A 27862-nucleotide genomic window follows, 5' to 3' on the forward strand; every position below is an offset into this window, starting at 1 on the left:
CACTTAAGGAAACTTTAGTGTGACCACTGACCAGTCATGCATGCGTTTGGTTTGTGGGAGGAAATGTCTCTGTGTGCACAAGAAGAACGGATGGGAAACCCTCTTGCTCTGAAACAACAATATAGGAAACAATCATTTAAACCGTTTGGATAATAAATTACTTTCACAGAAAATAATTATAACAAATAACTAAAGCTTACAGATAAAGTTAATTACTTTAATGAATAAATTACCTTTTCTGTCAAATAAAATATGTTCGAGAAAAATAACAGAATCCAGTTCAGCTTGTCAAAATGATAATTTTTTTTTATTAGTATAAGAATAACAGTGACAAAAACTCAACATTTCAAAACAAACAAATATTATAGATCACAGCTCCTAATGTTAACAAATCACATTGATTTCAAAGGCTCAAGAAGGAAACAAACAAAAAAACAAAACAAAAAAACACGTTAAGGGGCTACAAACTAAAATCTTTCATTAACTCATACAATTTTACTGCATTTAAATTATGCATCTTTTTTAGACAACTCCTAAAAAAGGAGAGTTCATTTTTAAGAGCATTGGTTGAGAGGGAGCATTTTGCATAACGACATTTATGGATATAATATTTTGTTGCAATAATCAGAACATTGACTAAAAATTCCAGATTTTTATCTTTAATGAATAAGCCGAATTGAATGTTTTGTAAGGAAACAAAATCCAAATTTATTGTCTTAGAAGACAGAAAGTTACRAAGTTGATCCCATAAGTTTAATACTTCTTTACATTCATAAAACAAATGTTTAGTTGTTTCCAAATGAGTTGTACAAAAACCACAATTCTCAGTCAAAATTACGCACCATTGGCATCATCAGTAAAAAAAGACGCTTCTGTCTCTTTAAGCAGGTGAGTCCTAGGTGCGGTTCATTCCTCCCAACGTTTCCGGACCTGCACGCTCTAGTAAACAAAGCGCGTCCACCAAATCTCCCGTGGAGACGCCAGAGGTAGCTCATCATGTCAGATCGGTGACCTTTGCTGGTACTGCGGTCCATTCACTCTTCTTTATAATGACCTTACGCTCAGTGCCACAGGCAGGCGCGCAGAGGTAGACTAGTCACACAGATTCGGACTAGAAGTCTTATTTTTCTTAGGGCTATTTCTGAGGGCTATGTAGAAAAGGTAACATGAACACTGTCGCATCTCTAGCGCTTCTACAACTGTTTCTGTCTGCGGCAGGTGAGTTGTGCTGACATACTTCTAACAGGTGAGTTGAAATGAGCTCTCAGGGTTTAAACTCCTCTCTTCTCTCTCGTCTTAAAGCGACAGTTTCGGGAAACTTCTCCACCGAAACTGTCCAGTCAGCCGCACCGGGCGACGTGGTTTTACTCCAGTGTTACACCGGAGGGAATCTAACACCTGTCTGGACAACATGGATGAAAGGCGGTCATATTATCGCCTCAAATGGTGAGCTACATGTGGACTCTTCTGCCAAAGACCCGCGGCTCACCTTGGAGCTTAACGGGAGTCTGAGCATCAGTAAAGTGACTTCTGAGGATACGGGGAGCTTCCTGTGCAGCTCCAGACTCCCAGACAACAGAACCATCAACGCACATGTCCTGCTTCAAGTAACCAGTAAGTGGTGGTGGGGGGGCATGAAGTCCAGTATGGCTCCAGTCTAGTGGGATTCTTCTGGGCGTTGGTTGCCTGCATTCGCTGAAGCTTTCAACCAAACTGGTTCTTCCACATATTCGCCTGTCTGCTCACATGACAGCAAGGGAGCTGCATGACTTGATAAAACAGTTGGTCCTTTTTTTTTTTTTTTTTACTTTTAACTTTCAGTTTGGAATCTGGTTGGACACTCTCCTAGCTGGCTTCTGTAAATCAAAGCCCCAAATCCTAGTAGTTATGTACTGGTTATTGGTATCCGCCATGGTTTTTTTAAAAATAAAAAATGTCAAAAACTGCTAAAACACTGCTCTAAAGCATCAATCCACTTCTTTCACTTTTGATATCGATGTCTGAGGTTCAGTACAGAAAAGCAATGCAATTCCAGAGTATTCTTGTTTTGCACGTTTGGCCAAAATATGTAAAAATTACACAACTTTGATTTGTTCAGTGAATGCGATCAGGAGTATAATACCCAATGTAAAATATATAATAGTGAAACTGGAACTGACTAAAACAATAGGTTTTACATGCAAGAATAAACTGTAGCAAACCTTCTTTCAAATAGTTCAGAAAGTGAAATTAGAAATTCTAAATATCATGTAAAATAAATAATAAAGCATAGTGTTGCTCAGAGAATTAGACAGAGTAGATCTGCCCTCTTGGATCGGCCACATTGTCACCGATACCCATCTAGGATTATTCAATATCGAGACAATACAGGTGTCAATATGGGACTGGAGCATTCCTAATAAGGACTTCCCATACAAATGTCAGATTTCTTCATTTCTGGTTGTGGAAAACATGAACACCTATCACTCTTACTCAACAGTTTGATCAGCTGTTTTGATTAATATTATCAGATCATATTACAAATTGTCTTTCCAATTTTTGCGTAGATACCGTAAAACTAACATTTTGACTTATGGTTGTTGTAATGTGAGGCTCCAACTTGAGTTGCTCATTCAACTTTGTCATCATCAGTTTGGGAAACCTGCATCTCTAACCTTTTCTGAAAGGCTAACCAACTTTGGGTCTGGGTTTTTTTTATATTTTGAGGTAGCAGATTAACATTATTATTATTTTTTTGTTGTTGTTGTTTGTTTCAATACAGTATGTTCAAGATTTTCCCCAATCCAAACCACAGCTTCAGGAAGTAGATGCTAAGACAAAATGCATAGTGAAAATACATTTTCTGAACGAGTATGTGTGCCCTTTTTGTTGCCGTCAACATAATCTGACAAATTTCTTGCTAGATGTTTGACCACTCTTTGTCACAGGGTTGGAGGAGTTCACTTGAAATTAGTTGAATCATCTTTTGTGGTTTCGCCAGGTTCAGGGATTTGGGCTGGCCTTTCTGGAAGGAAAAAAAAAACTTTTATGTTTGTGATAATTGTCCTTCTGTCCAGGTGTCTATAATCAACAGACCCAGAGACTATCAGCCCGTCTGTGTGTGAAGTTGTGGAGTTCAGTTAAACTTAAAAATATTGATATTTGGACCGCAGACTTTCTTCTTGATCAATGGCTTCTCTCAGCTGGCGTTGAAACAGTTTCCAGATTAAAACAGTTCGTCTCTCCTTTCAGACATTGGCAAAGTGGTGACATATTCAAGTAACCTGAACTTGCTTGTAATTATTTGAGCTGCTGGTATTTAAATTCTTCTTACGGCTTCCCCCTTATTCTTCTTGTTATCCAATGAAAACTATCAAGTAAATTTTATTTTGGCAAAGAAAACCTACCAGCTGCCTAGTCTATTATCACCTATAAAAAAAAGTTAATAGATCAAAACATAACATGAGCTATGTTTTGTCTGTTTGCAGCTGTAACAGTTCTTTATCTTAAAAATATTAATTAATTCTGAAACTATTGTCTTAATTTGCAAGGAATCATCTTTTTGTCTGTCTTTTTGTAAGAATGAAGTTGTTCACATTTGTGTGATGCTTGTATTTCAGGTGGACCGTACAACGTAACTACAGTGATTTATCCAGCAGTCGTGCTACCCAACAGGACACTGGTCACTGAGAAAGGAGAGTCCGTCTCTTTTAAATGCTCGGCATGGTCCTCCCCATCTCAGCAGCTCAACCTGACCTTCAGTGGAGCTTCGAACAATAACACAAGCCTGGCTTTCACGCCACTTACATTCCTGAATTACACTATAAAGGACATCCAGCCCAGCAATCAGGGAGTTTACACCTGCAGCGCCCTCAACACCGTCTCCAACCGTGTGGTCAATGACAGCACTGAGCTGCTGGTGTACTGTAAGTTGCTAGAGTAAAGAATTACGCTGTGATTCTGTGATGTTTTTTTTTTTTTTTCATATTTAAGGGCTCAACTAAACTCAACAATAATCAAAGTTGAGGTTCAGAAAACACTAAACCTAAGGAGAGGTGAGTAGAGTGCCCAAAAAATAGAGTTAAAAAAAAGAAAAGAGTAGCACTTCTTCAACATATTTTTACTCAAGTAAAAGGGAAATGTAGCCATTCAAGAAATTAATCGAGAGTAAAAACGTATTTGGTAAAACGGCTGCTCAAATACTGAGTAACTGACTCATTTGATATGTAAAAATTAGACCATCAGGTTGACCAAAATCTAAAGTTATATGGAAATTATGGTATTTTAAATGTCAAAATGAAAATAATTTATATAAATAACTTCATTTCAAAATCAATTTCGATGCACAACTTAAAAAACATTAACCAGAACTGCAGGTGTGTGTCTGTACCTGCTGAATTTTTGGTTTAAACATGTTTGTTTATTCAGTGAAGTTACTCACAGTGAGTAAAGTATCCAGAAATTGTACTGAAGTAAGATCAGTGACTCTTCATGATAAAATTACTCTGTTCAGAGTGGTAACAATACTCCTAAAAATAATTACTTTCTGAGCTAATAGAAGCTTCATCTATCAGTGAGTTAACCACTGTGTGGCTAAATGTCATTTTATTTTTGTAAACTGTCATACTTGATATTAATCGTAGATTAAGCTTTCTGGAACAAATAGCACATTTGTGACATAATTAGATGTTTTGCTGAGTGTTTTGTTATTTGTTGACACAAAACTGGTTCATCACTTGAGTTTTGTAGCATCTTTTTGTCTGAATGACTAATAAATCAGAACTCGGTGGCTTTATCAATAAAAAAGCAAATGTCCAAAGAAAAACAGAAAATACTTCAAAAAATACTGCTTATGTTTACTTTAAAAAAGTATTTAATTTCACCCATCTTCCTGGAACTGGATTTTTTTTTTTTTTACATGTATCAGAGATAAGAAGGCTGAAAATAAATGTATGCCTCAGAATCTTATTTTTATACCATTTTGAAAACCTTTATTCTGAAGTCCTACTTTATGTTGGTGTTTCACCTAAATTCTCAATAAAATTCCTGAAAGTTTGCACTTGTAATGTGATGAAATGTAACCAAGTCCAAATGGTGTGAAGGTTAGCAAAGTCACAGTTTTAGTTAAAATGTAGCGGGTTTAATAAAAGTTCTTCCTGTATATGCCTCCATTCATAAAAGAAGAATAATGGTTTACTAATTAAATCAGAGAATAAATAATTTCTTTAACTAATCCTGTTTTTCTCCTTGTCTGTGTTTGGTTAGATATTCCTAGCGGACACCCCGACTGCATGCCCGTGCAGGCGCAGAACTCCTCCAGTGTCCAGCTGAACTGCTCCTGGTTCGGGGCGTATCCGACCCCGCAGCTTCGGTGGGGAAAAGACGGAGACTTCCAGGTGACGGACAGCCTCGTCGTGTCGCTGAACAGCTCGACGCTGAAAGACGGGCAGACGCTGACCTGCATGGCCCGGCATGAGCTGCTCAAAAACGAAAGAGAGAGATCTTGTTCCATTACGCTCAGTAAGTAGCCCTTAAAGAAATTAGTCATTTTAACGGTGTTTTTTCAGTTATTAATAAAACAGCAAGTGATACAAGTGATCGGTATTCTGAATAACTACAGGGTTCAGTTTATATTTGGAAAATATGGTGAATTTAGGCCTTAGTTGAATTATTTAAACTCATGGTTTAAACAATAAATGTTGCAGCAACTGGAAGAAAGGTTTGCTTGGAGGTGTGTTAAAGTTATTGTTGATAGAAAGTAATAAAGGAATAGTAGGTTTAAGAGAAAAAACCTCAGAAATTTTGAGATGAATCTCAGAATTTTTCTGGAAAAATCATGTAAATGAGTTTGAAAAGTAAAAAAAATGTGCGACTTTTGCAAATTAAAAATGAATGAAGTTGGAAATGTTCAACTTTTGAAACTCAACTTTCTGCGATTATTCTCAAATTTTCAGATTTTTTTTCTAGCAGACTTTCAATGTTTTGAGATTAGAAATGTTCTTGTTTATTCTTGGTTTTTGACTGAAGTTTTCCATCTTTCCTATTCTTTCTAAGCCGTTGTAGGTTTGAGAGTGCAGGACAAGGCACGCTTAACAGCAGCACTCTGTGGTTAGTGTAGATTTCTGAGTATTCACTCTATAGGTGTGGCTCTCATTCATTTCTGCTTTAATGTGTAACAAGTGCATTAAGACCAGAGCTGTGGTTGCTCAGCTATGTTTCCTGGCTCCGTTCCATCAGTGCATCGCTAGAGTCCAATAATTCTTAATGAATGGACAGGTTTTCACATTGATTTGTATTAAACAGCGTGCTTTCTTATTATTTGTGAAACATATAAGATCAGAAAACTACTCAGAGATGTTCGTTTGTCCATAAATTTCCAGAATGTTATAAAAACTCAAAGCCGGGATGTTTAAGTTCTGTTTTAATTGTTGCTGTATTATCATGCTGCCTTCTGCTGATAAGCTTTATGGATATGCTGATTTCATTCCCCAGCAGGACTTGGCACCTGCCCACACTGACTAAGGTCCTAAGGCAGGGCAATATGTCTTAAATATAAAATCTCAGATTTTTTAAAAACCAAACCTGATTTACTACTTGAATAATTTTTTCCTTAAAAAAATTACAAATGGCAGAAAAAAGCTACTGGATTCAATGTCATAAAAGAAAAAAAATCAGTAAAACAGACGTGTCAAACATGATGGTGGTTCTTGGATGGGCTACCATCACTCTGACCAGTAGAAACACAAGTGGTGCATTGATGGAAAATAAACATAAAATTGATATAGTCCATCCCTCAAAATGACCAAAAGCTGGTTTAATGACCGTCATTACTGTGTGTTTGGCCAGAAAACTCAATCAACCTAAAATCACTAACGGAAACACACTTCATGTTAAACATGCTGAAGGATCCGTGAAGCTTTTGGTTTGTTTCTGTTCGTAAAACTCTGGAAATTATGTAACAAAGTGAACGGCAATACTGTGACAACTTAAGTCACACATTATCTGACAGTCCTAGAAGTTAATGATTATCCAATAATAGGTTTAGTGCAGACGACACCAACTCCTCAGGTCTTCCAGACCTTAGTTCCTGATTTAAATGAACGGCCTACTACAAGGCCGCTGGAGAAACACGGTGACACACTGATGGACCGTTTAATTTTGGTGTGTTGAAACAGGGATGCAGCACAACCACAGACCTTGGTTTAGTATTGGTGGTAGCATTTTATGAGGAGAGGAGATACATTTAATGTACAAACTTCTGTTGGAATAAATCCTGTTACAGAATCCTGAGGTTTCAGTGGAGCTACTTTCATCTCCTGTGTAGATCTCATGTTTCTGCTGCCTGTGTTGCCTCCTAAAATCCCTTCAAACAGCCGGATTAGCTCACATGTTACGCCCACGCTTGGACTTCTAGCACAGAAATATTCAACAGAAAGTGTGCGTCATGTGAGTAATGCATAGTTTGCACGGTGATCTAATGCGGTCTCTCCTGCCCAGGTGATAGGTCATCATTCATGGAGCGATGTTTTGTTTTGTTGTGTGAAAACCTGCAGAAAGCAGATTTTTATCAAAACTTGTTAGTCTGGAAATATTCAGATGTTCTGAAATCTTCAGAATAGTAGAATAATCTTGTGTTAACATTTTATCTTCTTTCTTTTTTTTTTTTTTGTAACCTTTGACTTTGACATGTGGGATTTAGAGTTTTGTTTAAAGTATAAACACACCCAGCGATGAAGCTGGGTTAATCCTGAGTCATGCAGTGACATAAACATCCTTATCACATGAGGATAGTTCTGCAAACACAGAAGAGGTGAAACTAAAGTGTGTTAAAGTGTCCAGGCTGCTTTAATCCTATCAGTTTTCATTGACTGATGTGCAAACCCAGACTTGAGCTGAGTCTTTGTCAAACAAATAATCCAAAAGCTGTTTGTAGGACATCTAATCTGAAGGATTTCTCAATCTAAGATTACACTATTTATGAAATGCGTAATGAATTACAGCTCTCTCTCTCTCTCTCTCTCTGGTTCTGTAAAAATAATGTTTGATTGAGACATAATATTTTAGTCAAACTGTTTACAGGTGACATGTATAATGTTTGTGAGAAGATAAGCTGCATTTCCTTTACAGACGTGCACAAATATTTGTCTTTATTCTCAAGGGAGGAAATTCAGTTTTATTATTGGAGGACAATAAACAAGATTTCTTAAAAGCTAATTGTTTAAGACGAGTCGGCAAAGTTGCAGTGAAATGTAACATAAAATGTGCAGCTGGAACCTTATCAGCACTGCATAGTTTACTGAATAAATTATAATTATTGTGGTTGAAATGGCATATCTAAAATGTATTTAATAGTCAGATTATTACGATACTGTCCTTTATTAGCCCCATATGGGCTTTATGAAAGGTTTGTAATGTGTTCAAGCTGCAGGACCAAAATTGACTAGTAGGAGGTAATGCACATGAAACGTGTTGTTTTCCTCTTTAAACAAACTTTTGAGACGCATAGAAGTCAGACTAAAATGTAAATGTTTAGATATGAGTTTGGTTCAGTGTCACTCATCTACTCTCTGCTGCACTTTTGCAAAAATGTAAGGCTCTAGATAAAAGGAAGTTTTAATGAGTAACCCCACTTAATGACATTTTAGAAAATCTACATCATCCTCGCACAAAATCAATTTAGTTTTTTTTATTATTATTATTTTTAAAAAGTTAATTTATTTTCATAATTTCAGTTTCAACAATTCTGTGGTTGCTGGAAACGCAGCTGTAGACAGAAACCCTTATTTCTCATGTAGTTTTGGTGTTGGAAGAAACCTTTAGAGATGATATTGTTTTGTTTCTTTACTTCCAGGCCTTCCGTACCCAGCGGGCGAACCCATGGTCTCGGTTCTGGAGGGAACCAACGTGACTCTCTCCTGCCGTGAGATCACCGCAGTACCGGCTGCCAACACCATGTGGAGGAAAGGCCAAAGTCAGGAGCCCATCGTTCCCGGACCCAAGTACATCCTGTCCATGCAAGGCCCTGACCTAAAGCTGACCATAGTCAACATCAGCATGTACGACGAAGTGTACTATTTCTGCCGCAGCGAGAACGCGCTCGGCGTCCGCGAGCTGGAAGTCTTCCTCACTGTGAAAGGTGAGTTTATTATAAAAGCATATGTGAAGTTATGAGAAGGGCGTGGCTGGAGTGAACGGCGAGTTGGAGAGATGTAATCTAGAAGCCGGTCGGTGCAGGTGTGAGCTCCACGTCTGGAATGCCGACAGACCTGCCGCTCCGCCGTTTAACTGCCCTGAAATCCTGCCATTGTTTTTCATTTTCTCAGCATCATCGTCGGCGTACACTGGAGCGGTGATCGGTGTGTTCATCGCTGTCCTGATCACGGGCTGCGCTTTCATCGTGGCTAAAATACTTTACTCCAGGAGACACACAATCTGCCTGGGTAGCTGCTGTTTCTCGTAGTACACAGTGTTTGCTCATTTTAAACCTTAGATAATGGACCAGTGTTGGTATTTGAGACATTGGTGTATACTAACCTCTTTTTTATTCTTCTTCTTTCAGGAGGAGGTTTTATGTGAGTATCTTAATTTGGATGAATATTATTTTTTTTTAATCATAAAAATGTCTCTGCAGCTCTCCCTACTAATGCTGCCCGCGGTTTGTTGCATTTTACAGTTCTCAGGAGGACGGAGCACATTAAAGTGCAATATTACCTCAGTATAAACTATTAATTATTAACATTCTTGAACTCTTTTGTTTCGTGACTAAAAGTAAAATGCTTTCACCAAGAGAAACCCAAATCTACAACTTCCAAAACAAACTCGAAAGAAGAAACTTTCTGAAATACTGTCATCCCAGATGTCATAAATATTGATTAATTAGACTGTCAGTAAACAAAACACAAAATGAAAGTGGGTGTAAAATAACTGTCTAACTTAAAAGTTGTTCATTTATAACAACATTATTTCAGTTAGATAATATCAACACCATCAGCTTAGGCAATATAAATCAATACTTTGTTGTCTCAGGAATTTGTCTTGTACAATCTGTTCATAGTACAGTAAATACCACCATGTTTAAACTGAAGGATGGCAATTTCAAAATTCCCGGTTAAAAGTACACGTATGTATCTTGTACATCTTAAAAATAATAAGTAAAATTCCCAAACACATTACTTTTCTGCTTCCTAAAAATCAAAAGTAAGCAAAGAGAATTGTTTTCTAAAGAACTGGAGGAGAAGCTGGATGAATGACTGAAGCCCACAGCGGAAGTCGCTTTCAGTGGCAGCGAAGCACGGAGGTGGGAGTGTTATGATACGGGGTTGCAAGAGTGTGGACACAGATTAGCAAGATTAGCAACCTCGGGTTCTGAAGAAGAAAAAAATCCAGCAAGATGATTCAAAGTCAAATACAGGAACTTTTCTAAATGGACAAACGTGAAAAAAACCCGACCAAGTTTTAATTTGAAAGACAAAGCTACACAGAACAAGAATTTAATTTTTTTAATATAGAACAAAATGTAGATGCATTATAAATAGTTTACTTTGACATTTAAATTCTACTACTAATAATTAAATTACCATTTGTTTTTATGTTTTTTTATTTTTTATTTTAGGGGTATTGGCAAAAACTTACAATTATTTCGTTAAACGACAAATTCACAAATTAGTTAATTTATTATGTGTATTTTTTAATCTGTCGTTTTTAAAGCTTCTATTCCGTTTTAATTTTCATATGTTCTTGCAGTATTTAACTCTTCTGCTTTTTATCTGGCAACAACAATAGATTGAGATTCAAAGGTTGTTTTTTTTTTTTTTTTTAATGAATGAAAGAGTTTTGAAAAATAAAAACATCCTGTTATCCAACATTTCTATCTCCCAGCAGTCTGCAGAGCGCTGAGGTGTGTGCTCTCTGATGGGAGTGGTTCTTATCGCCACCAACCGCCATGATGTGCATTTGAACCGTCGCCAAACCCTTCTGAGAACAGCGATCGCTTCCCCAGGAAGCCGATAACCAATCGCACCACTAGAAATATCTGAACGGTTTTGCTAACCAGCATGAATTTATGTTGACATTTCTAATATATTGGTTTCACTTAATTTTAGTTATACACAACAAAATTAGATGGGTAAACTACAAAAAACATTCCAAAATGAAACTTCCAGATGTAACTACATACTTCGTGTCCCTTCATATTTGCTCAGTGTCTCAGCTGCAAATATTTCCACATGACTTTCTTTATTCTGTACACTGAGGTAAACTCTGGTGTATGGGAGTTTACCTCCCATACATGGCATAATAAATCATCTTTAGAAAATGCAAAATATGAGTAATTTACAGCTGCTTCTACAGCTAAAATAAAACAGGAGTCACTTTTAAATTGTTTTCGTTTTCTCTTCAATTTCACACCAAAAAATATGTATAAAAATGATATGCTGACAAACAGAAAATGTGTAAGAAAGAAAGTTTAAGATAATAAGAAAGGACTAAAAAAATCCATCGTTGGTATTAAAATCTTTCTGTAGCTGTTCTGTTAATTTACTGTTTTTATTTCACATTTAGTCTTGTGTGTTCCAGCAGAGTTTGGGACAATTTGGAACCTTGTTTGTTTACATCTAAACTTGTTTGCGGCGGTTTTGTGCTTCATAGCTTTTGCTCAGGAATTCCAGCATTTCCTGGTAGGTTGCCACCGACCACAGTTAGTTGTTTGCCTCTCAAAGGCATCCTTGTGCTCAGGGATCCACTCCAACAACAAAGCTTCTTTCATCCGAACTGTTTATTTTCCAAAGTTGTACTGAATCTTGATTGCAGCACATCTTCACTTCCTTTGGGATTTCAAAACAGACTCACGATGGGTGTTTAAAAAAAAAAAAAAAAAAGATCTCATGTCCTGAGTTGTAGGTCAAATGTGAGGTTCGCTTTTCCTTTTTGCAGGCAAGCTGAGGACAGAGGAGACGTGGTGGACCTGGTGGACTCGGATGATGAGCAGATCTTTCAAGACGCCGTCCCCCGACTGCCTCCTTTAACCAACGGCCGCCACACGACGCTCGTCCAGATACATCGGATCCCTTCCAGTAAGATGTTTATAACGGTTTTTTAAAGGCAATTTTTTTATTATATTCAGGCAATTTGAGTCCAGATCAATTCCTTATCCAAGCTTTGTTATCTGCATGCTTCATAAAGCCTAAAACAAGCTGCGTTTTGCTTCAGGAGTTTGATAAAGTGTTATTTCACAGCTTTCTTTTGGCATTAAATCGGTTCTTTTTCAAAATCTCTACTTCTAAAGCTTAGTAAAACTGGTCTTTCTACGCTACATTCAGTAACACTAAATATAGATTCTGCAAAGGACTTTGTTAAACCTTTTATTCTGATTTTAAAAATTATAAAAAATACATAAATGCCAGTGGTTTCGTATCATTTTATTAAATGCAATTGAAACAAATGGCAATATAATATTAGTACGTACAGCTACAGTTATGGTAAACGTCAAAAAATGTACTTTTTTCTGTGAATGTTACCTTTTGGAAATAGATAAGCTAACTAGTACATATTCAAAGATTGTTACACTTTGCTTGTGGCTTGACAGGAAATGAATCACTTTGACAAAACCACAGGTCCATCTTACAGCTCTTATATAAATGTGTTTCAAAGGCCAAATATCTGAATTATTGAATTAGTTTGCTGTTTATTAATAAAAAAAGAGAAAATAGTCACTCCATTGGCTTAAAACACAAGTCTTTATTTGGCAAATAAAAGAAGTGAAGTTTCTTCTACTTCCAAATCAACTTATTTGGTTCTCAGAAGTTCAGATTTTTCTCTTTTGAATGGTCTGTAAACTCAAACATGCTTCCTTGAAGACGACATAGACACCCTGGTTTAAGCACTCAGGTGTTTAGGAATATAACGCCTCCCTCTCTGTCCAGGTGACGATCATGAGGTCATCGTTGAAACGCATCCAGAGCCGCCTGAACAGAAAGACGAGCCGATTGAAGAGAAAACAGAAGAATCCAGAGAAGAGGTGGAGGAACTCGTATCATTTTAGGGACAAGAAGCTTGAAAATTAATGCGTCATTTCTAATGACAACTGAATTAGACTCCAAAATGGGTTTTTTTTAGCGGTGTTGTACATTTTTGTATGTTTATTTTGAACTTTTTTTGTTGTTGTTTGTACAGAATTTTGAATGAGTGACATTAAAGCATGAAATACGTGTGAGGAAACCACCTTTTTTTTTTTTTTTTGTTTGGTTTTCACATTTATCACACACTGTACAAACACTGCCTATCCCAGTTCATAACGCATATCTTAAAATACCAAAACTTAAAATATGTCAGCATCAGTTCAGACTGACTCACTTCCAAAACATGTTCAGAACCAAAGCATTTTGATGTTGGGAGACTCTGGGTCAGTTTGATTGGTGGAAAATTTGATTCGGGTTACATAAAAAACTTAAAATAGATTTTAAAGTAAACGGACAAAATTTGACAATAAAATCTAAACATATTCAAAAAAAAATCAGACAAAACAAACATTCTCTGAAGCACTAAAATGGGTTCTTATGCTTTAAATTAAACATCAAACACACATCCGTAAATAATTTCTAATTTATTGCCTTAGCTCATTATATCTAATTCACATTATGTACGTTCACCGAGTCCCTCAGTTTGCACATTCAATTTTAATGTGGGATCTTTTTAGTAGGTCAAAGCCAGTTAAAAGCAATTAAATAATGTATTACACTGTCAAAAGCAGATCCAGCATAAAAACTAGAGCGGCTGGAAATGAGCCGTGTGAGCTTGGATGTGAATAATTCATGGTATGTATGCATGTTAGGCGTTGGATGCCAACCAATGTTTTTTATTTTATTTTAGCTGAATATGCTTACATGAGTATGTAACCCGTAATTAGTCAATCAGTCAGACTTTTATTTTTACGGGCCCACTTCCTGTTTTGCCCCCAAACTCTTCAACTTATTTAAAGCCCCGCCTCAGCGCAGTTTAAAACACCACCTGTTCCACTGTGATTGTGACTGGCTGTTGGCGTCTTGCTGATCATCTCTCCTTGGAAAATTCACCCAAATCTCTGAAAGTGATTTGAACTATTGGTGAGTTTGCTTGGTTGATAGCAGTATTGTTCAGCATGAAAGTTTTGCTCGATTGCTCATTGGAGCATTTTTTTATTAGAACTGCGGCAGTTGTTACCTGGGCTGTCACCGGGATTCACAGCTGATCGCAGTCTAGCACTCTCTGCTGAAAGGTAATTGATAGTTTTGTGAAAGATTTCATTACTTTTGTAATGAAATTGATTGAAAATAGGATGTAGCTACATTTAAATTGATATTGCGCAGTACATTTATTTTCTTTTTCCTCACACTGCTTGAGTATTTTGAGTTAATTTATTTTCTCTTGATTGATATTTTGAAAGTAAACTTTGATTTCAACTTTAACCTTAAATGGATTAGTTTGAAATATGATTATTCTTTTTGTTTATCTAAATTATGGTTAAGTTAACCTGACTGAAATGTTTAGTTTAATTATTGAATTTGATATTTATTGTATTTGTGTGTTTGCACATACTTATTGTTGATAAACCGCCTAATGGGTTTTTTTTGGCCTTTTAGGTCGGGTTTTTTTTTGATGGATCAGATTCTCAGATCCACTTCTGAGCAAAGGATGGCGAGCTAAGGACAAGAACTTTGATCTTTTGAATTTATTTATTTTGAATTAATTTGACCCTCATTGTGTATTTGTAATTGTTTGTTGTTGTTTTTTTTCCCCCCCTATCATCAATACAAAAAACACCAAAACTAAAACAGTGATTGTCTTCATTCACACCTCAGGCTCCTTCAAGAACCATCTTCTGATGCTGCTTTTGTAGCCGCAGTTAGCTGCGTAGCCCATAACTGTTACAAGTACAAGAAGATAACTGATGTTAAAACCTGCTACCTAACACATTGATAGTGGTCATAAAGTGCTAAAACTGTGTTTACTTTTCTTTAAGTCAGATATATCAAAAGGAATAAATGGGACTTTATTTCCCTTTTCTTCTTAAAAACTTGTTCTAAATCCTTTTTAACTAAATTTATGCAATAAATTAAAAAAAAAAACCTGACTATTAAAGTCACTTTATTAATAAAACATTGACATGCATTTGCCAGGCATTGATTGAATTGACCACAGCTGGTTTGTGTCAGAATTACTGCTGGCCTTTATCATACAACGCTTCAAGATTAGGCTCCACTAGACAAAAGTGATAGGTGACATTGCCAAAAGGATATTTATTTTATTTATGTACTGTATAAACAATCACAGTCCCAATTTTATTAAAAATGACTTGCATGAAACATCCTTCAGAGCCTTTAGAACCATCATCTTTTTTTTAATTTTTTTTTTTACATTCATACGTCCGTGCAGTTAGCTAACTCTGCTAACTGTCCGTGCAGTTAGCTAACTCTGCTAACTGTCCGTGCAGTTAGCTAACTCTGCTAACTGTCCGTGCAGTTAGCTAACTCTGCTAACTGCTTAAATTGTACTTTAATTTAAAATGTAACAACACAAACAGCGAGTGCAGTCTCGCTCTGTAAAACCTCGTTTATAAGCCAAAAATAAGAGAAGGAAACTGATGCTTTTGCACAACAGCTCTGACCTGCAATAGTGGAATGAATCTGTTATACAACTAATATCAAAACCTCTTTGCTTTGGACGATTATCTATTTAATCCTTCACATAATTTATGCATTTACTGTTTGCCATGTGGTATCATTTTCAAATGACACCATACTGAGATACTTGAAGTTGATCCAAACGGTCAGTGATCCTTCCACACCGACGGTACTAAAGTCATTTTGTTGGCTCTTAGCTCCACACAGAATCCATTTGAATTCCTCCAACTTCTCCGTCAAGCTCTTAACGCTTACATAAATGTCTGAGTTGCTCAGATCAGGTATCTCAGTTAAACCTAGAATTAAATCAAAGGCTGCTAAGCTTTCTTTTTGACTTTGTCTGCCGTCATGGAGTCAACACATTGCTTTCGAATTCAAAATCAGACCTTAAGCACAACCACCAGGAGAGTTGAATCTTTTCTTTTCTTGTATTGAGTCTGTTAAATTGTCCAGTTAAGCTCATCAGGAGCGTTTAGCAAATGATGATGAATATCAATGATTAATATCAATATTATTATGAACACCTTTTCTTATCGATGTAATTTGACAGAATATAGATAAAAGAACTGCTTTGATTTGATTGATAAAATAATATTGGAGCTCTCTGCTGTTTACCAAGAAGGTTCTATTTATGTGACACTTGTCTGGACCGCATGCGGCGGCTCGGATTTGGCCTCTGGGCCTTGACTTTGACACGTGTCATTCAAAGACACTTCTGTAAAGTTCTGAATATAAACAAATTAATAAAAAGGATATGTCATTATTCTGGATTTGTAACTGATCTTAAGGGAAAATGTTTAGTCTGACTCCTGGTTTAGTCTTTATATGGAGCTTATGTGTTATTATTTGTGCCTTGTTTTTTTTCTGGTGTATTTAAGCTTTATTTTATTTTATTTTTTTTTACTCACATTGTGTGAAGTGCATGAAGTTCACATGCAATAAAACGTGTCAACTGCAACCACTTATCCACATTAAACAATAACGGGTGGGGGGAACAAAACGAAAACGTTTGTTTGTCTGTCTATCCTCCTGGGAGGTGTGGTCAAGGCTTGCATTGGGTTACGTAACAATAGAAAACGTGACTACGTTGGGCGACGTTCACAGCCATCAGTACTAAGTGACTCAGGCGTCAGGAAGTCAGCTGAACATTTCTTTTCTGACTGGTGCATTTTTCACATAGCGAACGTCTGACTTCAGAGAGGAAGGAGCTTCGTCTCTTCGTGACTTGTTAAAACTCTCTGGTTTGGTTTGGATGGAAAGAAGCGCTCAAGCCAAACGGACAGACCCGCAAGTCTGAAGAATGTGAAGAAGGGAAACGATGTGCTCTACGGAAAGCAACACGGAGCCGCAGCCGACATGTAAGTGTTTTATTTGTGAATGATCTCTGAGCGAAGCTCCGTTACCAGGCAGCGCTCCCTGGAGACGGAGCTTGAATCCTCCAGCAGGAGGAAAGAGCGGAAAGGAAGGGGTGGAGGAATTGGTCCAAACGACCTGCTGCCCCCCCCTTGCTGCGAGATATGAATCTGTCAAATAGCGATTATGTTCCGATTTTCCATCTTCCTCCAGCGTCGGACCCAGCTCTCCTCCTGGAGCTGAAGACCAGGCGGCCTCCGTCGCTGCTGGAACAGGCGGGATGCGAGACGTGGAGCGTGGACTTCTCCCCGGACGGAGCCTGGTTCGCCTGGTCGATGGGACACGGCATCGTGTGGGTGGTCGCCTGGCCTCTGGACTCCGAGTAGGTTCACCTGCACGTCTGTAATCCCCGCAGGGCGCATTCACGTCCCCGTAGGACATTCTGGCACCTCTGGCTGATGTCAGCTGCAGCCGTGTGGTTTAACGCGCTGGTGACTCCCAGGTTTTAAATGTCTGAACTGAATGTCATTGTGCTTGGAAATTATGCATAAATGCTCATTTGGTTACGCCGCAACCAAAAGGCGCAATTTAATCATAAAATCAGCCGAATATTTAAAATATGTGCTGAGTGGCTTTAAAAAAAAAATCTGCTTACAGACTATATAATGTTGTATTACAGTAGCCTGAAAAATGCTTTACTGTTGTATGAATTTGATTATGCTTGGCGTGGGGGCCATTTGTAGCCTTGGAATAGCTTTATATGGTCCCCAACTGCAGATTAATGATGGTATAAATGTGAGCCTCCAGCAAATGGAGCTGTAGCAGGTGAACTTTTTAAAGTTAAATTGTTCAGTACAGTATTTTCATTAGCCATGTTCTTTACTCTGATTTTAATGTCATTGAAGTTGAGCTCAGCAGACTTGGGCTCGACTCGTTAAACCTGGTGAGAGACGGCAAAGATTTCAGGAGAAAGTTCTCATTTTTGTTGCTAAGATTAAACGAACAAAATAGAAAACATTCGTCCCAAAAAAAAAAAAAAGCCTGCACACCTTTTTATTAAGGAAAACATCTGGGACCATTTTCAGAACCTACAATAAATTCCTTTCTACTTTGTTTCATGAAAGTAATGCATGTTTCAAGCACACAAATAAAAGATCTGCAATAAAATGACTTAGCATTTTTAATTGGGAAAATATGGCCATTGAGTGCTTTGAACTTGGTGAATTTCCCCCACAGTGCAAAAAGTTTGGATACTTATGTCCTGATTGAAAAATATATTAAATGTATTAGTGTTTAGCTTTATATTTTAAGTATTTTGTTTTATTTTCCAATCAGTCTCCAGTAAATACCTGTTTTCAGACTACTGAATGACCCACACCTCAATCAATTTCTGTTTCTAGTCCTGGGTAGTGATAAATATTTATCTTCAACCAATGTTCAGATAAAAATGTCAATCATATAAAACTCTTCAGATCTGTTTCACATGCCTTGGTGTAGTTTCCTTATAAAAACAAAACCCTTTCTGCACCTACATGTGACCATTTCTCACCCCAATTTTGGCAGATTTTGTTGTCTTTTTCCCCAGTATGTAATCATTCCTGGTTGAGTGTTGGTTAAAAATATTGTACATCAGACCTAATATGATCAATATTTGAGTATTGCATCTTGAAGAGTCGGTTCGCAAACAAACCGAATGACTTCAACAGTGCTGGTATAAAAGCACCAAAGTGGGCGTCATTAGCTGAAAAACAACAGAAGCAGAATATCACACTTTCCGATGACACAGCTAACAGAAGCAACTAAAACAGCCGCGCTTCATCACCGGCTCGAGCTGCACACCGCCTACATTTGGTATTTGTGTACTTGATTGCACTCTCGCCCACAGAGAGGGGCAGGATGGAGAGACGGACAGAGCGGATAAGAGCTTCAGCTGTGGTCACCCGGTGTGGGGGCTCGCCTTCGGACCCAGACCTCCCAGGTCGGCGGCAGCGGCTCATCCGACCAAAGCGTCCAAAGGGCCGAAAGGGAAGAGCACTCTGCTCCTGGCCACCGGCTTGGAGAACGGGGTGATCAAGGTGTGGAACGTGCTAACAGGTTGGTGATGTTTCTGTTTCCTGTGCTGCATTGAGCTTAAAAATAAATCTAGGTCACTTTTTAATGACGTTCTCTCCATTTCTAGGGAATGCTGTCTTTGATCTCCACGGCCACGAGGGCGTCGTCAGGAATCTGGTTTTTCCACAGAACGGATCTCTCAAGCTCATCTCATCCTCCCGGGACAAAACTTTGAGGATTTGGAACCTGGCTCACAAGGGTACACAGTTAGATTTTTTAAAACAGAATACTAGATCTTTTTTTGTGTGGGTATTTTGGAAAAGGAAGCTGGAGCTTTTCCTTGCTTTTACTGCCATAAAGCTCCAAATACTTTGGCACTGACTGCTGCCTTCTGTCATCATTTCTCTTTTGTTTCATCTGTACAAACTGAACCAAATTTGTTCTAATTTAGAGCCTCATCATGTTCCCTTAAGGGACTCGTGTTCCCTTTCTCTTCAGTGTACAGTTCCACATCTACGCGTCGTGTCTGTTCGGTCTCCAGGAGCTCACTTACTTTCTTCCTCTTCCCGTTTCAGGTAAAAAGGTGCAGGTGCTTTCTGGCCACAAAGACTGGATCAGCTGCTGCAGCGTCTCATCTGACTGCAGCATGATCGCTTCCGTTGGCAGGTTTGACAGAGTGAGTCGTTTCTTCCCTCACATTTGTCGCGGTGTGTTCAGATCAATACCAACATTTGCATATGGAAACGCTCAAAGGAGGCTATTTATGTATAAGTATAAGAACTGTATGTATAAGAGAACTGTCTGGAACACGGGATGTGTTACTTTGAGGAAACACACAGGCATTAGAGACGCTGCATGTATAAATACATGACCTGTCGTTCTCACGCTTTGATATTAAATCAGACTCAACTTTTTCAGTTTCAGGTCCGTTCGCATTACAACAATTACAACAGAAGCAGACATTGAAGCAATGTCTGTTTCTGCTTCCCCTATGTTGCGACGCCTTTCTTGAAGTGCACCAGTCCCTCCTGCAGCTTAAATACTTCAACACGATGCTGCTGACCCTGTACTGTGCAATCTGGATGGGATTCTCTTCAATTATAAAAATGGTCACTGTGGTTTAAAATGTCCCCTTCAGACAACAGAATATGTCTCCAAAAGTTAAAATCGTTATCCCTTTGTTGGAAATGTGAAGTCTCATTACATTTACACTTCTCTATATTGATAAACCAGAAGTCCCCTGAACTCTCTGGCATTTGGAAATTGTTTCAGATCACAAAATTGTGGAAGCCCACAACTCTCTTCTTTATATCTCGTCGGATTTCTTTGGTTTCGTCCACGTGCGTGGACACAGAGACTGCTTGTGAACATTTTCCTGCTGCTCTTGAGCCGGCAGTGTTCTGATTATCTGCTCCTGTGTTGTTGGAGGACTGACAGGGAGTTGTGAACTTCGGCGTCTTTGTTCTGTTCACAAGGCGCAGCAGGGTAGAGCAAACATGACACATTCTCAGCTGTTGCTTAAGTAATCCCAGATTTTTAACTCTCTCCAGATTCAGCACACCCGCTGATAAACCTAGACTGTGACCGAGTATCAGGTTACATGATTTGGCTACATAGCAATTTATACAGCAATTCCCACTGCTAGGAAAACAGTAAGACTGAGAGATGTCTTAACTCTTCCTGATCTTGCTTTGACCAGATGGTGTGCCTGTGGAGTCTGCGCTCGTACACGTTCATCAGGAACCTAAGAGGAGGGACCAATAAGAAGCTATGCCTCCTGTCCTCCTGCAGCTTCTCTCCAGACGGAGCGGTTCTCGCCACCGCCGCCTTCAGCGGCTCCAGCTGGTGGATCGACCTTTGGGATCCCTACACGGCCGAGAAACTGGCCACTCTTGCGTAAGTTTCTACCTTTTTCCTGGGGTCTTGTTGTATTTTGGTGTGTTTAGAGACTGACTTCTGTTTTTTTTTTTTTTTTTTTTTTTGCAGAGATTACTTTGAAGATTATGGGCAAAACCAAATATCTGCAATCCAGTTCTCCCCAGATGGTTTGCATTTGGCAATCGTGACTGATGACAGGCAAGTCTTTGTCAGTTTAATTTGAACGTAAGATGATGGGTGGTATAACGAACCGGACAAAAGATTTCAGACCGATGCGTTGTGTTTTCGCAGAGCTCTGAGAATCTGGGAACCTGGAGAGAAACACATGACGATGCAGACAAAGAGAGACCAAGACTCCAGCGGACTCTGCTGCAACTACCATCCCCAAGGGGGCGTTATTGCTACAGGGTAAAACCCAAAATAAAACTAAACAGATGTTCGTGCTGATTGCAGAGTAGAAATGGCATCTATGTAGCTTGGCTGCATGATATATTGGCTTTAAAACTTTTTTTCTTAAGTTCTGACTGAACTTAAGAAAAAAAAAAACGGAATAATTTGTAGAGGTAAATATTTTCACTGCACTTTAACTAGAATCTCCTTCTCCTCTGTCAGGACCAGAAACGGCCATGTGAGGTTCTGGAGGACGCCCCGGACGGTTCCCAGTTTGTGCCACCTTTGCCGCTCCATAATGCGCCACTCGGTGTCGACGTTCCAGATCGAGGCGCTGCCGCTCCCCAAACGCATCCTGGAGTACCTCACCTACAGAAACATCCCTGAACGCCTCAAGACCTGCTGCTCGTCTGACGAGGAGGACTGGGAGAGCTAAATAGGACTAATAAATCTAACAACTTAGTAACTTTATACACTAACAAACTTGCCTTTTTGTTTACCCATAGGAGACAAGTTTGAGATTAATGAAAACAATCTAGCGATGTAATCTACTTTAGATGCACTAAGGGACTTCATTTATTGCACTACCACTTTAATAAGACTCATAAACTTAAATGTTCACATATGACTTGAATATTACGATTTTATACTGCTAATTTATTGTGTAAATAGGAACTGTAAATATGTTTCTAATTCCTGTGGTATCAAAGAGCAGGTGTGTTTCTGCTTAATTTGCACATGTTAATTGTTAATATGAAGTAACCCCAAACTGGACTAAAGAATAAAGTTTTATTAAACAGATGAAAGAAAAAAACATTTACATTTATCCAAGAATTGTTTTCTGAAACCGTGATGGGTGGATTATTTGATAATATTGACCAGCATTTCATCATGGTGCCCATTATAGCCTCTCTTCTCAGTTTGTTACTCTGAACAAGAAAAGTCAACAAGTTGCAGGTTTGTGGTTTAAAGTTGGATACAAAATATCTCCTTGGGAAGCAGCTATGTTGTTGTCTACTTGCCCGGTTTTTTAATCAGAGCTGTGATTGGCTCAGTTTTCCTCCAGATTAACTCTTAACAGGCTTCACTGACCACCAGGTTTCTGACGGCCTGGAAGGCTGCAACCATGGAGCTCAGCTGGATCTTTTCATTGGTTCCTGCCGCCAGCCGGTATCTGAAAAAGGCGTCACATTACAGGGTGCAAAAGTAGTATTTATCAATACATATTCATGCAATTGTTATTAGATGATGTAATCATACTCACTCTATGTCGGCTAACTTGATAAGCAGGCCCATCCGTATGGCCGGAGGAAAGTCCACTTGAATTAAAAAAATGAAAACCACCTTAGAAAACTTTTCTTTGAGTAAACACGCCAAAGGACGTCATAAAAAACATTATTAGTGGTTTAAATTAGGGCTGCAACAAACAATTATTGATTTAATTGTTTAAAAAAATGTAAGCCCATTTTTTAAAAGATTCAAATAACTAAACTCGTTTTAAAATAAACATACTGCCTAAAATAAAATAACGTATTTCTCTGGCGAACAGTTGATCATTTGTAGCTAAAGATGCATCTGCAGCTAAAACAAAACAGTAATTTTACATCATTTCAACGAGATGAAACTCCTGTTTGAGGATTTATGGTTAGAAAATATTTACACATTAAGGTTTTTGATAACTTAAGGGCAAAATGAACATCTTTTGTACAGTTTGGTTTAATTACTGCTCTGATTAAACAGCCTTTAAGTCCATATACTCAATTTCACGATCAATGTCTTAATTATTTGACAATTATTTCAATAATCAATCTGATTAATTGTTCAGCCCTTGTTCAGAAGCCTCACAATGATAAAATAATGACTAAACTTATGACGCCATTCAGCCACATTACATACGCTTATGGCTGTGAATGTTACTCATTTCTGGCTTTTAATGATGCATTGCAGACACTCGACTTCCAGAGTGGACAGATTATACTAAATTCTACTGTAATGGCTTTTAAAAACAAGAATCTGGTGAATCTAATCCAAACTGGATAAATACATCCATACACTCCTACTAATATTTGGTAAAGTGTGCCATACAAAGTAACTTTTTGTAGCTATAAACATAGTTCTGGACACATTGTATAGATCTATGGGCGGGTTTGATAAAAATAGTTGGTTTCTAGAGCGACCAGGCAATCATACTTTGTAGGATTGAGGTTATTAATGGGCAAATCAAGCTTCAAGCTTCAAGGGAGCCACAAACCCACTTGAGCTAATTGTTCAAAAAAATTGATTCATTTCTCAAAGCTTGAGCTACAGCGACCTCTGCTGGCAAAACACATGCCTGCACTCCAGTGGCAGATCACAGACTGGGTCTCAACCTTTGATAAAACGAGCATTTCCCCCCAAAAAAACGTAAAAGACTTTTTTTGATGCACAGTGTACAATCAGTATAAAAAACTTATTTAAGCCAAATTTTTGGCTAAACTGTAAGCATCCAGACAAACTACATGTCTAGAAGCCATAACCTGAGCATCAGAACAGGGAAACAAGCTGTTTTTAACTGACTTTAATGTCTTGGATACTGGTGTCAGTTGGTATTTCAGAAACTGTGATTCTACTGTGATTTATTTTAACAAGAAATAATGTATATTTTCTTTAAATCTCAAGTCTCATTTTGCAGCCTTATCTATTCTGAAACATGTTTTTTTATCGTGTTTTTGGCATACCCAAGTTGTATCCAAAATGTCTGAGAATACATGTGAAGAAAACAGTTTTCTTGTACTCTAAAGTGGTATTTTAAAGTGTTTTGTAAAAACTGTTGTTTTATTATCCAAAGGACATTGAACAAATTGATAAATAGATCATGATTAGATTGCAGGATTTATTTTTGCTTAGGGAGCAATAGGAAACATGCAGATCCAGACAACTTACCTCTGTGGACGAGCAGATGCACCTCAGACAGAATATCATGCAGAGCCAAACCCTTCAAAGTCTTCAGCTCAAGAACCTCTTTAAAAAGTGTTAAAGAACTGGCAAAGCAGAAATCTTCCAAAACCTAGTAGCAGTGAATAAATCTAAAATTATAGATTCTAACTGGCTTATGTATATAACGTTTTGCACAGTGATCCTTTACTTGAAGCTACTGAATTATCTGCATAATAATAGGAAAGGATACGTTTGTAAGCTGAAGTGAAGTCTTTGTTGAGGCACCAGTCGAGGATGTTGGCTATGTCAGAGCGGAGAGGATGGCCGGTGCAGGTGTAGACCGTGTGCTCTGTGACCTTCTCGTACGCCATGCTGGTGCTCTGAAAGCACAGAGAGGCAGAGCGCGGTCAGCTCAGGCTGCTCTCCACCCGATACCATCCACAGTCCAGTTTAAAGCCGACTGACGGCAGCAGTTATCGGCTTCAAGTCGTACCTGCAGGATGTTGAGTGATCTTCTCATGTCGCCTTTCGACAGAGTGACTATGGCGTTCATTCCATCTGGAGTGATGTCAATGCTGATGAACAACAACAAAAAATTAGGTTGGAACAAATGGTGGTTAATTGGGCAACTGAATTGTCACCTTGCAATGTGATTGCTGCATGTCTGTGTTTCTGCTCTGCACTGATGTGCCGTATTGTAAATAATCTGTTGTCTTTTTAGTGTTTAATACACACGCACAACAATATGTACATAAAAAAAAAATTAAAAATCATCCTACTCAGTTGTACATTCATTGGACTGGAGAAACGCTATTACTATTTCTGATAACTGCAGTTATCGCAAAAAGTAATTAATCAATGATAAATAATTATAAAGTAGGATGAGCTTCATTAACGGTTGTTCTTGGTCAGTGTTCTTACATCTTTTGAGCAGTTAGGTTCTCAAAAATGTCGAAGCTATTAATGAAACAGCAAAATCAAGAAGTTTCCTTACTTTTCCTTCTCAATAACGTGCTCCAGTCGAGGCTTCATCTGGTCCGGAGACAGCGGGCCGAAGCGGAACCTGGTGCAGCGAGACTGCAGGGCTGGGATGATCTTGGACAGGTAGTTGCAGATCAGGCAGAATCGAGTGTTTTCTGTGTACTTCTCAATGACTGAGACAGACGGAGAGGGCAATAAGAAAAGGGGAAGCGAACATCAACATAACCAATAAAAGAAGAACATGTACAAACCCGAGAACATTTTTTTTTTATCTTTAACATCCCAACGTTTTCAAAGTCATATAATGTCAGCCTTTTTTCAGAAACTGCACTTGATTAAAAAATAACAACATGACACATTTTGACAAGCAGATCTGTCAAAATCAGACACAAGTTGCGTAACATTTCTTTAACATCTGACATCAAAATATAATACAACTGTAATGTTTTGGAGTAAACAAATGTTTCCGAAATAAAACGTTTTCAACTTTAACCCAAATTAGTGCTTTAAATCTGTTCAATGTGCCACTTTTGAGAAGCGACACCAGGTTAGCAGAGCAGATACATTTATTCACAAACAGCCAAATTGTGTGTGTGTGTTCAGTGAGCCGTGTAAGTTCACAGTAGGCGACGCCTGGGAGAACAGATGGCTCACCTCGTCGCAATGCATTCTGGGCATCCTGGGTCATGGCATCGGCCTCATCCAGTATCACCAACTTGAAGCCCTTTCTGGAAGATAAGAGGGATGCATAAACGGGAAGCAGCTTGCAATTCCACATGCAGTCATTCAGGAAATGAACCAAATCAGAGCTTTTGCTTTTTGAAGTTGGGCGTGTCGCTTACTTGAAAATAGTCCTGGTGCTGGCGAAACTCAGAATAGGACCTCGGACTACGTCAATTCCTCTGTCGTCTGATGCATTTAGCTGCAAAACATAATGAGTCCAATTAGAACATAAACCTAAAGAGAAACAATAAAAGAAACCTTCAAAACTGCAATAAAATAAAATCTAGTGATAAGGATTTTAACGGCACCTCCAACACCATGGAGGTAAACTCTTTGTCCTTGTAGAGCTGCCTTGCGCAGGCGAGGATGGTGGAGGTCTTTCCTGTTCCAGGAGGGCCGTAGAACAACAGGTGGGGAAGCTTGTCCTCGCTGATGAACCTCCGGACTAAAGACAAGGAGCGAACAACACAAACAGGGTTATCAGTTTAATACAAACAGTTATTCAGTGGTTTTTACTGCCGTGGAGCACTAATACTCACTGGTGCTCAGAATGTCTGTGTGTGAAATTAAATCATCCAGTGTCTGAGGTCTGTATTTTTCAACCCTGCAATGGAAAACTGCCATTAGTATTTATTAATTATAAGCTTCTATGACAACTTTAATATGGAAATATTTGGAAAACCTGAGGTACCGAATGCAACAATAAACTAGAAATCCGTAAAAGTAAGCTGAGGCAAATTGTCTATTTATGCCAAACACAGAACTGTGAAAATAACTTTCTCTCTGAAAAAGCATCTCATTTAACTAACAGACCTTTTTAAGTTTAGATTTTAGTTTTTTAAGTTCCCCACCTAGAAACTAGATGTGAGCTTTTATTGTATAATGCATCATCTATCATGATACATTTAGAATCATAAGAATTTTGATTTATTGCCGCAATAATTTCCAATTAATGATGGAAATTAATATCCGATTAAAACAACTCAAAACTGCCCATATCGTTGGGATTGTTAATTTTATTATTTTCTCGGTTTGTTCAATGAGAGTATCAATAAATACTAATAAGATAATCATAGTGATACCAAGATCACACATTTTGATATATATTAAAATAATAACTATATTCCAAAAGGCCTGATAAAAACTGTCAGGTAGTAAATAATCATCATGCATTTCTCAGATGCAGAGATCCAACGCATTTTTCTATTTCAAAATGTTAAACTTTTGCGGATTCAATTTTCCACATCCCTCTTTGCTATTTTGCTCATTTTTATAGTATAAATCCGAAGTTCACTCTGAATATATGGTAAATAATTACCAGACGTAATCAGACCTTGAATATATATAAATTCAATTCCATACTTCTGCAGGCTGAGTGGGAACATTGCAGACCTGCCTGACGTTTCTTCCTTCTCCTCAAGTTCGAAGCAAAACGTCTGTACAAAGTGTCAACCTGCACCTAAAACCCAGTTAATGCTTCATGTGCTTCGATATATGTACGTATAAATATTTATTCCCGCTTTCAAGTAGAATATTTCTTTTAACATCCGGCTATTATCCTAATATCTAAAAAAAAAAAACAAACAATCTTTGAACAGTGAAGGCATAACATAATCTGATGAAGTAAGGAGCTACCGTGAAAACACACTGTTGATGTCAGCTAGCTAACGCTAATAAACGTAGCCGTATCTGCCAACAAAGATAGACTTTACGCTCACCATGGTAGGTTTCTGGTCTGTAACTGCCCTTTGCTTGTGGACGCCATGTATTTTGGTAACAGTTAAGAAGAAAACTAGATCAAATGTGTCCTCTTTCGGAGTTTTTTGGGTACGTTTTACTTTGACGATGGCTATGTTTGCCGCGCTCAGCAAAGAAACTGGCTTCAAAACGTCATGCCGTACAACCAATCGGGTGACGCGTTTTGGTCTCAAATG

The 27862-nt window shown here is 38.2% G+C and overlaps 3 protein-coding genes and 1 long non-coding RNA gene across 8 annotated transcripts; 3 read left to right on the forward strand and 1 right to left on the reverse strand.

The window, feature by feature from the left end:
• Nucleotides 1-903: 903 nt before the first annotated feature.
• On the forward strand, nt 904-13194 carry vsig10 (V-set and immunoglobulin domain containing 10). 4 transcript variants are annotated; one of them, XM_008417873.1, is made up of 10 exons: nt 904-1218; nt 1303-1614; nt 3600-3905; nt 5245-5499; nt 8831-9115; nt 9303-9419; nt 9539-9551; nt 11539-11654; nt 11911-12050; nt 12900-12989. In XM_008417873.1, exons 1-9 carry the CDS (start codon nt 1167-1169, stop codon nt 12000-12002), a joined length of 1548 nt encoding a protein of 515 aa, XP_008416095.1. In that variant the 5' UTR covers nt 904-1166; the 3' UTR covers nt 12003-12050; nt 12900-12989. The 4 variants fall into 4 exon arrangements, with proteins under 4 accessions (XP_008416095.1, XP_008416096.1, XP_017162375.1 ...); XM_008417874.1 differs by having other exon boundaries at nt 11554-11654; XM_017306886.1 differs by having other exon boundaries at nt 905-1218; nt 11557-11654.
• A 681-nt stretch (nt 13195-13875) lies between these two features.
• LOC108166590 (uncharacterized) lies at nt 13876-14741 on the forward strand. Its single transcript, XR_001776946.1, has 3 exons — nt 13876-14078; nt 14158-14230; nt 14595-14741. It is a non-coding gene; the product is annotated as an uncharacterized LOC108166590 (long non-coding RNA).
• Nucleotides 14742-16611: 1870 nt separating this feature from the next.
• wsb2 (WD repeat and SOCS box containing 2) lies at nt 16612-21779 on the forward strand. 2 transcript variants are annotated; one of them, XM_008417878.2, is made up of 9 exons: nt 16612-16993; nt 17202-17370; nt 18874-19082; nt 19168-19299; nt 19616-19716; nt 20740-20936; nt 21027-21116; nt 21210-21326; nt 21531-21779. In XM_008417878.2, the coding sequence occupies exons 1-9, from the start codon at nt 16954-16956 to the stop codon at nt 21742-21744; spliced, it is 1269 nt and encodes a 422-aa protein (XP_008416100.1). In that variant the 5' UTR covers nt 16612-16953; the 3' UTR covers nt 21745-21779. The 2 variants fall into 2 exon arrangements, with proteins under 2 accessions (XP_008416100.1, XP_008416097.1); XM_008417875.2 differs by lacking the exon at nt 16612-16993 and having other exon boundaries at nt 17138-17370.
• Nucleotides 21780-22083: 304 nt separating this feature from the next.
• On the reverse strand, nt 22084-27831 carry rfc5 (replication factor C (activator 1) 5). The gene is made up of 11 exons (XM_008417879.2): nt 27647-27831; nt 26468-26532; nt 26237-26373; nt 26048-26127; nt 25860-25933; nt 25219-25378; nt 24718-24799; nt 24475-24604; nt 24231-24308; nt 22573-22627; nt 22084-22482 (listed from the first exon to the last, which is right to left on the reverse strand). The coding sequence occupies exons 1-11, from the start codon at nt 27691-27693 to the stop codon at nt 22383-22385; spliced, it is 1008 nt and encodes a 335-aa protein (XP_008416101.1). The 5' UTR covers nt 27694-27831; the 3' UTR covers nt 22084-22382.
• Nucleotides 27832-27862: the final 31 nt, after the last annotated feature.

This window comes from Poecilia reticulata, linkage group LG9, assembly GCF_000633615.1.
Source record: "Poecilia reticulata strain Guanapo linkage group LG9, Guppy_female_1.0+MT, whole genome shotgun sequence".
Taxonomy (NCBI): domain Eukaryota; kingdom Metazoa; phylum Chordata; class Actinopteri; order Cyprinodontiformes; family Poeciliidae; genus Poecilia; species Poecilia reticulata.